The sequence below is a fragment of the Rhipicephalus microplus genome, chromosome 7 (assembly GCF_043290135.1).
Source record: "Rhipicephalus microplus isolate Deutch F79 chromosome 7, USDA_Rmic, whole genome shotgun sequence".
Taxonomy (NCBI): domain Eukaryota; kingdom Metazoa; phylum Arthropoda; class Arachnida; order Ixodida; family Ixodidae; genus Rhipicephalus; species Rhipicephalus microplus.
Window position 1 is genome coordinate 83,564,067 of NC_134706.1, and position 16,159 is coordinate 83,580,225.

General features: G+C 47.4%; 1 protein-coding gene across 25 annotated transcripts in view; it reads right to left on the reverse strand.

The window, feature by feature from the left end:
• Positions 1-16,159, reverse strand: part of LOC119180070 (uncharacterized) — a 103,081-nt gene that overhangs the window by 39,324 nt on the left and 47,598 nt on the right. For 6 of the 25 annotated variants that reach the window (XM_075869363.1, XM_075869367.1, XM_075869369.1 and 3 more), the window contains one exon: positions 13,469-13,588. In XM_075869363.1, coding sequence (XP_075725478.1) covers positions 13,469-13,588 — 120 coding nt within the window. Of the gene's footprint in view, positions 1-13,250; positions 13,589-15,144; positions 15,275-16,159 lie in introns of those variants that run through there. The other 19 variants (XR_012884969.1, XR_012884966.1, XM_075869371.1 and 16 more) reach the window with 8 other exon arrangements.

The window sequence follows — 16,159 nt, forward strand, 5'->3', positions numbered from 1 at the left end:
TCTTTGCAGGATACGAGCGCAACCAGTCAGGCACAATAGCGGAATTCCTCCGTCATGCTACAGCGATGGGGTGTACGCTAAGGCAGCGGTCTTCACAGTAGGAGTGGCCGAACAACGTCACCTGACATACTCGGCATGAATTTTCAGGGTGAGCATGGCGCCGATATGAGCCTTCGAGAATCGCTCGTGACGTTTCTCGAAGACCATGCACAGCCACCTTCATTTATTTTTTAGGCGGCTCACCTGACGATGCTGCGAGAATCAACCGTGAAACCGTGTGCTCATCTGCGCAATTCAGAGCTTACCTCCTTCGAACGTCGAGGTCCTAACCACCGCCGCAAGTGCCATGGTACTCGCTTTTTCCGCAGCCAACGCCGCTGGTTCCTCTGGATCATCACTCGACTCATCCACAGATATCATGCGGGGGACGTCTCGTCTTGCGCAGGCGCTTGACTGTTTTGTGATGTGAACTTCTGGATCCTAGCAGTCCACGTCAATGTCAGTAGTTGCATCGGAACTACCAGAAATAGGATAATTTCCTCAGGATGTCATCTTGTGGATCAAAACGGTAAACGCTCTTAGCGTCTGGCTGGACCATCGGAAATGGCTGGTAGCCATTGACCACTTTTGTGATGCTGCCAAACTATGGCACAATTATGAAGGCGTCAAGAAACAGTCCTGGCCTCAATGGAGTGCCACGTTCGGATATGCATTTTGCCCAGTTTTTTATGCCTTCAACTCTATTCCTGAAAACCAACTCTACGGAAGATGGGGGGGGGGGGTGAGACATGCCACCTCGATGGGGCAGTTAGGGTGCCCATCAAACCCTGCCTCAGAAATCGACCTTCCGAGGAGCAGCATCTCTTATTAGCTGCTCCTTGGACAGTTTTGCAGATCATCCTGAGGCAGTCGTCGACACTAGCCCTTAGGTGTACTCATTCCTACAGGTATCAGGCTCGCCGCTGATACTTGCCACAGAACTCACCTTGACAGAGACCAAGATGATCTCTAAGCCACAGCAATGTCTGAAAAGACCTCCATGTTGCTCCGCGCTTGAGTGCCTGGAGCCGTCGGTCTACTGTGTGACAATTTCAGCTCCGTCCCAACCACCTGGGAACGAAGCCCTAGCCACCCCTCCCAATTGGGTGCACATTCAGGAGCTACGTCATTCCCGGCTATCAGCTCAGTCATGGCCAAGTATCAGGGTAATAGAGAGTTTGAGAATTGAGGACCCAAGGCACTGGGTCCCCAAGCTTCGTTGTGCGGCTGCTCTTCCGTTCACAGGATCATAAGAGTTTGAGAACTTGGTCAAACGCAGGCTGCATTAGGTCAAAGGCTCCTCACGAATAGGCAGCGGCAGTCAGACGCATGTCACGTCAGCTCCGTCGGAAATCGACCAATGTTGTGGACTTTTGGCAAATATCCACCACAAACTGGTTTCAGCGTTTTGGCGAAGTCGTCAGGAACCTCTGGATACCCATTTTATCCAGGTAGGCCCGTTTCTCGGCAATCTACGACCAATTGAACATCCCGCGACGCCCGAGCTTGGCTGAGCCCAACGCCGACGATGCTTACGCCCGGGCTCCCCAGCCATGGCAGCATCCACGAAGACAGGATACGGCCCCAGCACGATGCAGTGGGTTGACATCGAGGTGGCAGAAACACGGGAAGACTCCTTACGAGGTGAAGACGAGTATCTTCAGATCATGGTTCGCCAACTGCAAGAGAAGCTCGCTAAAATGAAGCCCCGAGGCTCGATGGCCACCGCTCAGCCACAGGCTCGCAAAACAGGATCAACACCCGCAGCTTGCGTTGAGTCCCCGCGGCAGCTGGTAACGTGGAAGCCAACACACACGCCTCGAATACGGTCGGACGAGTTGGTTATTGCGCTTAAACCAAAAATAACCATGGACCTGCATGCTGCGTTCGGCCCAGGTGGGATTGGCACCGCAGTGCAACGCTTCACCGGCAGCACCACGAACGCTGGTATCTCCGTGTGGCCGGTGCGGGACCAAAACATCGTTGTTGTAGGTGTGAAAACGGAAAGCCTGGCCTCGAAGCTCATCGGGAACATCACGCTGACGATCGGGGACCGCCAGGTACCGTTTCAAGGGCATTTGAATTCAGCCGGAGAAACCTGCAAGGGTGTCATCACCATCGCAGACAATGAAACTTCGGAATCCCTTCGACGGAAGCTCGAGAGGATCGACGGCGAAATTTTGTATGTGCGTAAACTCGGAACATCCAACGTTGCAGTGGTGACCTTCAAAGGCCGCCGCGTTCCAAGATTCATTCACTACTGCTGTGAAAGCGTGCCAGTGTGCTACTACAAAAAAAACGGTTCCAGCATGTTACCGGTGTGGAACAGTGGGCCACAGTCTAGATGCGTGCCCCAATCCAGACAATCAGTGGTGCATTCACTGTGGTGCAAAGGTGGAACTCACTCTGGAGGGCCCAGCGAAGCACGACTGTCAACCCGATTGCCTTATATGCGGTGAAAACCATTTCACCGGCTCTGCGCAGTGCGTCGAAAAATTTCAGAAGGCATGGAAGCCCGCTTTACCACAGCGGCAACATGGACTAAAAACAAGCAAGAAGAGCTTTCACCACCTCTCAAGACTGACGAAAAAGCGAAGCCTATGCATAACAAGCCCAAGCCGATCAAAGCCCCAGCCGGACTGAAGTCGAAGCCACCTACCTTCAGCGCCGAGGATTTCCCGTCACTGGCAAACCCGCCAAAACAGGTGAGCAATTGGGTAGGGGTCTCTTCTCAGTGTCCCACCACCACCACTGTCTCCCCCTCTAATCCTGAAATTGTAAAACAATTGGAAGCCATAAAAAACGCATTGAAACTCTGGAACGCGAAAGACGGACGCTGAAGGAGTCGCATGCTGCTACTCTTCTACCACCGTCGGAACCGGTGGCTATGCACACCACCGACTGCTCGGACGATGAGCAGGACACTCAGTCAGACGTATCGGGTAACACTAGTGTGTCTAAAACTGTAGTAGGTGCTTCGAACGACATAGAAGGTCGACTAAGCAGACTAGAGACTAAACTTGAGGAGCAGAACAAAATGATCCTAGAACAAACCAAGCAAAGGTTTCAGTCCAAGCGGCTATGCAAGACCTCAAGCATAGCGTTTTGCCAATTCTCACAGCCAGTGTACTACAAACAATTAAAGATTGGCTCACACCCCGATTGGACCAACTCAAAACTTGCATTAGGACAACGGAACAACTCCGACGCAAAATTGTTCATAACCAGGCAAATCCTGAATCCAAGAGCAGCATAGCCCAACCGTTAACAAACCAAACTGAGCTCCCCACGCCTCTCCAGGCTCCCACGCTGGCTGCAGTGGCGAAAATGACACCTCCTCAATAATAAATCCATGATGGCAGGCAGTTCTAAACGTAATAATAAAAGGTCCAAGCAACAGCAACTCGATATTTTTCAGTGAAACTGCAGGGGGTGTAAAGATAGAAAAAAAAGGGCCACTCTCAACCTTTTCCTGCAAAGTCAACATTTTATCCCTGCAGTTTTGGCGCTACAAGAAACTGGCTTACAGGAGAAATCGCCTGGTTGCAACTAATTTCAGGAAAGTGCGTCCACCTGTGTTCTGTACACAAAGAGCATACCGCTTGTCAGATAGACGTTGATCTGTCAGAGGTGCAGGAATACAAAATGGTCAAAGTCCTTCCCAATAAAACATGAGATCTTAGCTTGTCCATTCTAAATGTATACAGTTCTCCAAAATCTAGGCAATGCGTCTTCAACGAAATGTTTTATAAAGCGAATAAGGAAGCAGATAAGTGCCCACTGGTGATTTTGGGTGACTTTAACGCCCCCAGCTATCACTGGGGTTATACCCGTGAAGTCCCCAAGGGACAGAAATTGGCAGAACTGATATCCACTTTCCGTCTATCGCTTCTCACAGATCCGATGAAACCCACAAGAATTGAGAATTCTGTAAACCGAGATACTTGTCCGGATCGATCACCGACTAAGAACCTTTCCTACGCAACATGGGAAAACTTAGAAGAAACGCTCGGCAGTGATCACTACTGTCTCTTCAGAATCACACTCTCCACCAACATAGGCCCTAGAACATGGAGCCAAGCTAAGCTGCCAGATTGGACAGCCTTCCGCTCACAGGTGATCTCCTCTGAGCCAGGGGCGGGAGGATATACGGGATGGGCAAAACAGCTCCTTGCCGCCAATTACAAGTGTCATAAAATTATAAAGACAACGGAAGACACCCCCACCGTCAATAAGTACCTGCTCCCCCTTTGGGACGCCTGCAGAAGCTTAACTAAACGATGGCGGAAAAACAAATTCAACCGCAAGCTCAAACTTAGAATAGCCAAGTTGAGTAAGCAAGCGGAGGAATAGGCTGCACAACTGAACGAATTCAATTGGATAGAACAGTGCAATGTTGTAATTTAGAAAATGAATACAAGGAAAGCATGGCGCCTTTTTCGAGCTCTCATGGACACGGCCCAAACCAAAGGAGAAGCGCAAAAGCAGCCCTGTCGAGCCCTGCACAGTTTTCAGGGAACCAACTCTCCACTGGCTGATGCTTTGTGCGCTATATACCTATGTCGCACCACAGATCTAAACAGTAACGCATATGAATATGCAGGTAGAGAAAACAGTTAGATCGAGGCCCCTTTTGAAATGTGCGATCTGAAAGCAGCACTGAAAACAAATGCGCAGGGGCACTGCCCCGGGCCGAGACCTGATCACGGTAAAACTGTAAACTATTAGCGAACCTGTCAGACGATTCTTATCGGCATATATTGCAGTACATAACGTGATCTGGGATGGCCAACCACTGCCAACTGAATGGAAAACAGCAGTTGTCACATTCATCCCCAAACCAGGAAAGCAAATCAGCATGGACAACCTCAGACCTATATCATTAACTTCATGTGCCGGCAAATTAATTGAAACAATGGTTAGAGACCGTCTCGCCACGTACCTAGAGCGCAAGGGGTATTTCGCAGATTCTATGTTTGACTTTAGGCCACACCTGTCTGCGCAAGATATCCTCTTGCAACTAAAACGAGACATTGTCCAACCCATTCCCTCGATGCACAACGACAGGGCAATCCTTGCACTCGACCTTAAAGGCGCATTCGACAACGTTAAACATGAAAGCATCCTGAAGAACTTGAGTAGTACCCATTGCGGTAAGAAAATCTTTGCCTACATCAGAGACTTTCTCTCTGAGAGACTGGCGTTCATTCGCATAGATAACGAGCAACATGAACCATTCAAAATGGGGACGCGGGGTACCCCGCAAGGAGCTGTCCTATCTCCGCCGCTATTCAACATTGCCATGATGAAGCTCCCGCAAGCAGTGACAGTATTCGAAGGAATATATCATGCAATATAGGCCGATGATATAACAATCTGGACAAATCGGGGCAGTTTAGGAGAAATTGAAGACCGCCTGCAGCAGGCCGCCTCCATTGTGGAGGACTATGTGGCTCAGTGTGGGTTGCAGTGCGCTCCAACCAAATCTGAATTCCTGCATATCAGAGAAAACATTAAAGATAGGACAACCATAAACTTAATGGTATCAGGATCAACCATACGAGAGGTTTTAGAACTACGAATCCTTGGCCTTCTGATTCACAACAGAACAAAAAACGGCACCATGCTATACAAGCTATGGAAAATTGCAGAACAGGTAAGGCACATGATCCGCCGAGTGTCAAACAAGCGCGGAGGGCTACGAGTAAGGGACGCGATTCAGCTCGCCCCTGCTTTTGTAACTAGCAGGATTCTATATTCAATACCATAATTAAGAATGACAAAACACGTAGAGAACAGAGTCGATGCCATTCTTAAGAAAGTAATTAAGCGCGCACTTGATTTACCCATCAGCACTTCAGATCAGAAACTCTGCTAGGGAGTCTTTCACTCTATACAAGAGCTCCAAGAAGCCCACCTCACAAATCAATATACGCATCTTACGCAGACGCCCCCTTGCGGCGCCTACTGGACCGCCTCTTGATTCGGCACGAATGCGAAATTGAAAACGCGGAGCGTATTACTGAACTTTGGATAACAAAACTCTGGGTGTCCGCGCTTCCCCGCAATATGACCAGGCAGGCGCACCAGGGTAGAAGGCAAGAGCGCGCTGAGGCACTTGAACAACGGCTTGGCTCCCGTAATGGGGTCTGCTACGTCGATGTGGCCGGGCCGTCACCTAGGGGATACTACACGGCGGTAATACATCAAGGAACGCAAATGGACGGCTTGACCTTCAAAGCCACGAGCTCAAGTAAGGCGGAGGAGGGGGCCATTGCACTGGCAGTATCCCATCCAAACTCAAAACAAATAGTTACAGACTCTCGAAGAGCCTGCGAGAGCTATCTTGCAGGAGAAATCTCTCCATTGGCTAATATACTTTTAAAATTCAGCATCAAGACCGCGATCCTACCCCAAAACGTCTTATATGGACTCCGGGACATCAGGGTCTACGGGGTAACGAGGCTGAACATGCAGCGGCCCGCGTGCTCACTTCCCGGGAAGCTCCCCGTTCCCCTGAAAGACCTGAACGTCCCACACCTTTAACACGGTTTCGAGAAATCAAAGAATACTACATTGAGCAACGCCGCTTGTATCCCGCACCAGCGAAGGGTTTCTCGAAAACGTAGGAGCGCCTCCTGTGGCGCCTACAGACAAACACGCTGCTCTGTCCAGCCATACTCAAATATTACGATCTAAAAATAAGTGGGCAGTTCCAGTACTGTGGGGAAATGGCCAACACTTACCATATGATCTGGGCCTGCCAAATGAACCCAAAATTAACCCCCTTTCCCAGCCCCACCAAAGAGGACTGGGAGACGACCCTACTCAATAGCTCCACACTAGAGGAACAGTGAGCTCTAGTCTAGCGGGCTCAAGTGGCGGCCTCCACTAATGATGTCCCGGGCTAGGGATGTCAACCAGCCCGGTGAGGATAAGGGCTAGCTGGCAGAGCCGGCGTTAATAAAGGTTTTTTCCTCCTCCTTTTTCTTGGGTCAAACGCACGGGGGGCACACCGTGGCCAAATTCAGTTATGCGAGACGTGGGCCATACGACAGCATGGCTCGCGCTGCGTTTTCTTCGTCTCGCGGGTGATCCAAAATGTCTTGGCTCCTTAATCTTCACCACTGTGGAGACTACAGGGCCCCTAAGCCAATAAAAACAGTGATGAGCCTCTCCACATGGATTCATTCGTGCCGTATCATCTGCTCACCGTCTCCAAGGCATCCGCTCGCTAAATTGTCTATACACACTCATCGTGGATAAGGCTGGTTTAATAATCTGAAAGTACAGTAAAACTGTAAAACTGTGAAACAAACAGTCGCACCAGGAAATTGAAGCGTGGATTTGTTGTTCTGCAGGCTGAAGCTCGGTAGGCACTTATGCCGGTGGATAACTACACTTTGTGCCCGTTTCTCTCCGACGCTTATCGTTGCTCTCGTATAACTGCTTCTCCGTCGACGTGTTCTTTCACGTCTCCCGCTGCAATAATTCTTTTCTCTCTTTTTTTGTTTCCATCGCAGAAGTATCTGACGCGCACGAAACACTGTGCCATGTTGCATGTCAGATGTTTGAAGATGCGGCGATCTTGGTCTGGTGACGCAGCCCAAGCCATGCTTCGGCGTGTTAATCTTAGCACATGCGGCTAAGCAAGCAGCATATCTCGCTAATAACAACAGCCCATACCTGATGTTGTATCCTCAGAGTAAGATCAAACAAATCGATGGTGGAACTCAACATTCATTTGTTGCTGTCAGCGCAGTGGGCGTGTTGCAAGAGCAAATTTGGATCGAAGCGGGCGGTCGCTTTTGCATGAATGCTGCCATGTTGATTTAGAAATGCAGTTACCGGGGGTAAGAGACAAAAACTAATTTCATGCGTACGAAATAAATGCGAGCAACAAACGTATTACATAATGATGTGGCGTATTATACACCAAACAGCACCAACTTTAGTCAACCCGGTCAATTTTAAGGCACTTAATATATCTGGGACATGTTTTTTTTCTGCGCAAGTGCGTGGCTTTCTTACATCCCATAGCTTTGGTAGTGCTGAAGCAAAAGGTTCTCGGCCTTGGGTAAGCATGAACACAAAATCCCAAAATTGGCTTGAGTTCTGCGCATGCGCCCTGGTGCGTCGCAAGCTTATTGGGTCCCCAAGCTCCTTGGGGCCCCAATTCTTAAACTCCTTAATAGCAACGCAGGGACGCGTGCGCGTGCTAGGCGATAGTGAAAAGACGAGAAAAATGAGGCAAACCAATAAAAACTTTCTATCTATCTGCATGTATGTCTGTCTGCCTGTCTGTCTATCTAGCCGCGAAAGTGTCCATGCTCTCGCAGTTGTTTTCTTGACTTGGTAAAACTAAAATGCTCATCGCGAGACTTCCATGTAGGGCGAGCCTAAATAATCACAAGTATACACCCCACGTGATAGGTCATCTGGTGGTCTCGGATTGTGAAATGACAACACAAAACAAAACCTATTAACAGATTGATTGATTAGTCGTATGTGAGGGTTAACGTCCAAAAACCACCATATGAATATGAAAGACGCCGAAGTGGAAGGCTCCGGAATTTATGACCACCTGAGGTTTTTGAACGTGCACCCAAATCTGAGCACACGGGCCTACAGCATTCCCGCCTCTATCGGAAACGCAGCTGTCACAGCCGGGATTCAATCCAGCGACCTGCGGTTCAGCAGCCGAGTACCTTAGCCACTAGACCACCACGGTGGGGCAACCTGTTAGCAGCGGAAACACAATTTGAAACCGAGACATTATGAGAAGAAGGCGCTGAAACACCTCGAAATTCTCTAAATTAATTTCTCATAACCATTTTATAAGGCATTAGGTATACAGCTGATATTTGATCCCTAATATTCGTTTCTTGGCCACTCCCGCAGAGTGGGTGTGAGCCATTTATACAAGCCATCATTATCATCATCATCATTATCAAAATCATCATCATCATCATCATCTCACGTGTTCGTCTGCTGTTTGTGTGTGAGTATGTGTATGTGTGTGCGTGTGTGCGTGTGTGTGTGTCAGTGTGATTTGCCGGCGGCTCTTTTAACGACACGCTCTCAGCTGCTAAAATATCTTCTAATCTCGACGACAACAGGTGTATACCAGGTGAGATGACTACAGAACGTGACGAAAGTATGCTTCATAAATTTCAATAAATAATGAAAACACACATCAAGTTTCCTAATGATGATACCGCTTCGACAGGGACGTGTGTCGACAACAGTTAAATCGTTAGAACACTAATAAATTGCCCGAACGTGTTCGGTAACAATTCGGACGTAACAGTTCCCGATGCTCAATTACTCAACCGGCAGTTGCAAAAAGCTGCATTGTCATGAAGAAGAGCGTAGCGTATGGCCACCTACGCGAACGGAAGTCTACTCTTTAGAACAGCCAAGAATAAACATCGTTGTTTCGCGTAATAGAATAGACATCGTCCAGTAAATCACTAAAATTTATTCCTAAGTATTAAACATGCCAACTTGCTAGGTTTTTGTCGTGATAACTTTTCTCGTAAAAAGCACAGGGTTCCTGCGTTTCTGAAGAGCACAAGTCGAGTGAATTTTCTTTCATTCTGGAAATATCCTACGTGGGCTCAGCAGATTACGTTCATGACATACCCTGCTTTAATCTTGAGATGGTACAATGACTCTGAACAAAATTCGTAAACAGGGCAGCACCGTCATTCTTTATGTATAGAGACAGAACGATGTATTCACCTTTATTAACTTAGGTGACGAGCCTCAGGTGAGGCATTCTTTAAAAAGCGAACTTTACAATGGACTGGCAGATAGCCAGAAGTAACCAACTTGATTGATTGATTGATTGATTGATTGATTGATTGATTGATTGATTGATTGATTGATTGATTGATTGATTGATATGTAAAGTTTAACGTACCAAAACCACCATATGACTATGAAGGACACCGTAGTGGAGGGCTCCAGAAATTTTGACAACCTGGGGTCCTTTCACATGCACTTATATCTGAGCACACGGGCCTACAGAATTTCCGCCTCCATCGGAAATGCAGCCGCCGCAGAGAAGTAACCAACTCACGCATTGCATCACTTGCCAGTGTGCGACAGTGCTACCAGAATCCGTTGTCCCCCTTGCTAGCGACCCCGACACGTGTTTGGCACTTTCAGTTTACCCTAAAGCTGACACTCTAAGGCAAAATTACCCGAAAAAGGAGTAACGGAGCCCAATAGGCGCGCACGATGAACGGATAGACCGTTGAGGAGCAACCACAGAGGGAAGCGTGCCGCGCGAAACCACACGCGCCAAAAAGGATGAACCGCCCGCACATTGCTGGCAGCGCGAAAAGCGTGGCCAAGGTGCCCAGCCCTCCAGGCACTGCGCCGTGCTCCCGATAGGGTAGCAGAAATTATGGGTCTTTTCTCATCTTCTAACCACTTTCACCACCACCACCCAGCCCTCCTCATAACTTCTCCTCCTCTGCTGGCTCAGTCTTTCCCCGTATTTTGCCGGCGACGGTTGGCGTATTGAGCCGCGCTCGGAGTGCTTGACCACGGCCGCCTGGTTTTGAGGATCTAAGAATTACGACGTGGTGCTTGTGCGTACGCTTGGATGAGCGTGGGCTGCTGCTATTTTGTTTCGCTGCACCCATGAAGTCTGGAGCAAGTTTCGACACGTCACCACGCCGCGCTGTATATCTCTGGCTTCAAGATAGTCACAACCAACGCACGGCAGCAACAGTTGGGAAGGCCAATATGGCGGCCGAGAAGGCAGCAGGCCTATCGGATATATACTTCAGTCCGACTCAGGGCAGAAAACAGCGCTGGATTATAAGGCAAGTAGGTTATCATTCGTTATTCGGCTCTACTTGTCGCGTGTGCGATACGATCGCGCTTGCCGGCAACGGGCTCGGTGGTGTTGTATATCGCACGCACGAAATGCATCGCGAAGGTCAGCTTCGGCGTATGCAGTTCGCCTGTGCTTTGCGACTGCCTGTAAATTGGCCGCCATTGCCGAAGGCCTCCCGTACGCTCGCTGATCGAGTGCTTGCCTGTCTTCGCCGCCGCGATGAGCCCCAGGCTGACGATATTGGGCTGAGACCTCGTCGCTGTATTGGCAGTCGTCGAAAACACGTTGCGGGTTCTCGCAAAGAGCTTGGTTGTAGTATGTCGCGCGCTGTAAGTGCCCCAGCACGGGCTGGCGGGGATTTCGCTAGCGTCGGAACTCACTGAAAATCGGTCGCCATTACAGTCGGTCGCAAGCAGGTCTGCGCCGTCCGCTGGTCGCGGTGGCAGACTCGCGTTTGCGCGCTGCACTCGCTCGAGTTTGTGGAACAGGGCCGCATTATCGTCGATTTCTACGGCGCTAGCTCCAAACCAGCTCGGCGCTGTTCGTGGCGGTGGCCAAGCGTACGCTCGCTCTCCTGTTCGATATTCTCTTGCAGCAGACACTGCGCGTGCAGCGCCATGTTTGGTCTCGCGTTCGCTTGCTCGAGCTGAACGACGTCGCTCGCTTAGGACTCACCGACTTGTTAGCGCCACGGAGGTTCGCGGAGTTATGGCTGCAGCCGCCGCTCTTTAGTTGTTGCGCTACGGGGATCGAAAGGATTCTTTGACGATGTGTAACATCATGATGAAATTATTAGCATGTCATATCTCACGTACGTGTTCATTTCACTTTGCACGTATTTCTCATATGCATTTTTAATCATCCTCTGTCACGTGTGACTTACTATTTTACGTACCTATTGTGCAGTCGTCGGCACACACCGTGCTGAAGGCTGTGTGCGCTGGCAATCTGTGATGCCTGACATCCATATCTTTCGTCAAAGCAGCTTCAGATGGACTGTGCGACATGTGGAGGTAAAGTTATTTGTGTGTCATATTTTAACACTTGTTTTTATATTAACGTGCACGTACTTGTCTTGCGTGCATCTTCATCTTCTGTCTTGTGTGTCTAACTATTTTTGCTATCTTATTGTTCGTACAGCCGTGGGAACACAACAGGCTGCGTGCGCTGACATCTTCAATGCCTGTCATCTATCGCTTCCGTCGGAGGAGCTACCCAAGGAGTGAACATGATTTGACAACGAGACTGGACTTGTACACTTCACCATGAATTCACTTAAAATAATGGAGAAACTTTATGTGTATGTAGAAAATTAAAAGATTTCGATGTCTCACTTTTGTCTTTCGTTGTTGCCGTGACAGCGAACGCACTCACACATAAGTGGTAACTACTTTTTCGCGTGTTCTTTTCTGCGCAAGTTGTTGCTAACTGCGTAGAAAAACAGGTGAAAAAAAGTATTAGGCCTGGCGGAAAATAAACAAAAAAGGATGTTTGAGCTGGGGACAAAAAGTTCATTCGACTGAAGTATTTGAGTGGATCAGCCGTTCGTCCGGCAAGGTGCAACTGTGAGGACTAACGGATGGCTGGTAAGGTGTAAATGTAGGGATTAATAGTTGCTATATAAGGTGCAAATGTGAGGAATAAATGTTAGTCCTTTGAGGTAGATTGTGAGACTAACGGTTACTCACTAAGGTGTGAAATTGAGGACTAAATATTAGTCCCTTGAGTTCATCTGTGGGGACTAACTGGTAGACCCGGTGCCGTTAGTCCTTAAAGGAATTAATGGTTGTGGCAGCCCCATTAGTCCCCAAAAGGACGAACCATACACCCGTTTGCCTTAGAGTGCACGCCTATCCGTTCGACACACCTGACAGCTTCTTGTGCATTAAACAGTTGGTAGTTGGCGCTGTTCTGTCTTCTCTCCTGCTCTTCCTGCTTCACGATATGTTTTTTGCGCCTCAGTCTTCTCCACCAAGTATGCACCAACTAGCCCAAAAACAAGTCCTTGTGCAATACGACTTCTGAAGAGCACTGCAATTCCTTTTAATCCTTGCGTTGACCTCATTGGATATTATACCAAACCATGGGCACATGGCAGTGTCTGTCTGTCTGTCTGTCTGTCTGTCCGTCCGTCTGTCCGTCTCTCTGTCTGTCTGTCTGTCTGTCTGCCTGTCTGTCTGTCTGTCTGTCTGTCTGTCTGTCTGTCTGTACCACCATCTTACCTGCCACCCTACATTCAAGGCATCACGAACAAATTAGAGGTGTTATGGCCACATATTACAATTTTACAGCACGAATAACGCATAAAGGCATCCGTTCAGTTGAAACGCTAGAATGAGCATTGCTTTTTCGAAGGCAATTCTCATAGGGATAACCATTTATTGAAATCGCATGCTGATTTGAGGTCACTATACCACTCCGAAAATTTTTTGACCAAGGTATCATATTTTCAAGTTATTTTGCTCTAAAATGAATGCTCTCAGCTCTCATTAAAGGGGAGCTTCAAACCAGTGCTAGTAAACTTTATTAGGTACATTACTGCTGTAGAAAGAACACAGCATGACCGCTTTAAATTACCTCCAAGAGCTTCTCGGCTGCAACTAGCATGCTCGCACCCACTTGCAGCACTCTGGATAAGTTCCACTGTGACGTTCACGCTCGCAACCATCCTCTCTTTCTGGCTTTGTGGTGTTGCAGCTGGAGGGAAAAAGGTCACCTTAAATACATGTTCACGCTCACATGGAGAACACAATACGTCTAAAATTATCTACGAAGTACAAGTGGACAACCATCTCAAGCACAAGTTTACAATGAGCCGCAGATCTCAGAAGTATTAATTTATCCACAAAACTGAAGATATCTAAAACGAATATAGCGTTAACATCGCAGGTGAAAAAAAAAGGCAAACAACAACTATGGGAACGCTTCTTATGAAAATGTACCTTCGTGCTTCATAGGCCCTTGAACTAATGAACTGCTGATTTACGAACAGAGCCCTTACACACAAACCTTGCTAACTTGTGGAGCACGCTGCAACCACCATTAAAATTATGGTACGACAAAACAATGTACTTGAAGCACAGTCTGGGATCACTCCGAATAAACCGTGGCATCGACATTCTAGTAACCGCCTACACACTGATATTGTGGAAATCCAAATGAACTGAGATAACTAGTGTTTGTCAAAACGTTCACTACATCAGTCTGTGGCAATGTCTGGTACTATCTGCCAACTTACCAACTTAGTAATTTTGCCAACATGAAAGTGGCTGCTTAGAGTGACTGCATGAAGGGAACTAGTAATACAAGGATTGTAACTTTACCATGGCATTCACTAGGTTGTTAGCACGCTTAGTAACAATAGAATTACAATTATGCAGCTGCAAGCTTGCACGTATTTCGCTTATGTGTGCTGTTCACTGCTTAAGATTGACTCAAAGATTCATTTAAACATCCAGCTCGTCTTTTATTATCTTCACCACAAATCTTACTCTCTTCATTTTGTGCCCTATTTACTACACCGTATCTACCAACGATTTCAGCATCCCCGCAACCAGAATTTTCAATACAGTAGTTGAAGAGGTTGGTAGCATATTGCTGGTGTCCTAACAGCTGAGTATTAGTACTACCGTGACTCATTCCGGAATACAGTTTCTGGAGGCCACCCTCATGTCGAGTTTGGCTGATAACTAATGCGGCACCTATGACCTACGACTATGCAATCACTCATGTGATGATACTGCACCAATAACCCATTTGTTTTGATGGGCTCGAAATATTCATTATAACACCCCCCCACCCCCCACTGCTTTGGGTCCTTGTTAAATTGAGTTTCTTAAGTCTCTAAATAAAAGTACTTCCGTCAGGTGTTGAATAATAATCTATTTGAAAGCCTCCTGGAGGTTAATTTCTGCTTGTTTTGTTACAGAGTGTTGTTTTATTTTCTATGGCCTAATTTCAATTAGCCAAACACACTGCAAGCAATATGCACGCCACCTCTGCCATTGCACCCCACCCTTTTTTAACGGGCGCAGTAAAAGTCAGATGGGTGATATCTTAGAAAATTCAAACGGAGAGCCTCGGTAATAGAATGCGTCAAAAATGACTGCGATGCTCATTGCTGACGAAAAACAGTGTCTTGTACACACAATGAAACAAAGCAGCACGGGGTCTTTTTATTGTATAATATTGTATATATAAATACTAAAATAAAGAGAGCGAGAAAAATTTTCAAGTAAAAAATACTGTCTTGCTCTATAAGTGTCAAAGTACCATTGGTGCAATTCAGACCTACGCACGGGGTTTCCAAACCATGGGTCTGTCCATCGACTATTTTCGTCCAATTAAACCAGCACTCTCGTCCAGCAGCAGTACTGTTTTGTACTAAAAATAAAGAACATTTATGTAGTCAAAACCATTTTGTGCCACAATAAATTTGATAAACTTTATAATACGACGAAAGCTGCGCAAGCAGCAGATGGCAAATGTGGAACGAAAAAAAAAGGTCGATAATACTAGAAATAACATATGAAGGCAGCTTCCCACTAGTGGTTCCCAGCTTGATAAAGGACGCGGCTGGGCGGCTTTCTTCGCTTTTGTTTTTTATCTTTTTTCCACAATTATGGTCTTTTTTTCCTCAGCTCACTATTTTCGGTATGTCTGTTTCTTTTCTCGGTTCTTTTCCATGTGTCGCTTTCTCCCTTTGCATGTTGATTTCTTTACCACACATCAGTTATATAATTATCAACAGCAGAGCTTTTTGAGCTAGCCGTAATTTATGTCTGTGGCCTATTATAAAATATTGATCACCACAAACTTAAACAGCTGTGTGCCACACGTTTGGTGAAAGCTTCACTATTTATGACTGATTTCATGACTATTCGTGACTGAGCAGGAGAACCTGAGTACTTACATTGATAGAATTCTAAGGAATGGGAAAGGTAACTACAACAGCGAGAAACGCCGAAGCGATCGAAGGCTTTGGCGAACGACGACGTGACCGCAGATCTATGAGAGGTGGGACCGCTTGGTATCAGCTGCGATTTCCGACTACGTTGTTTTGACATGTGTGTCCGGTGTGTGTCTATCTGTGCTCTAAATCTAACTTCTCTTCGCAAGCTACAAACGCAGAAACAAGTTAGCATGACCTCGTTATAAACTCGCAATGACCTAGAAACAAACTTGACACAACCTGCTTCACCTACTTAGCACTAGGCACGACCTTGAGGCCATGAGATTATTCTTCATAATCGTGAATTTCTGCTGCTT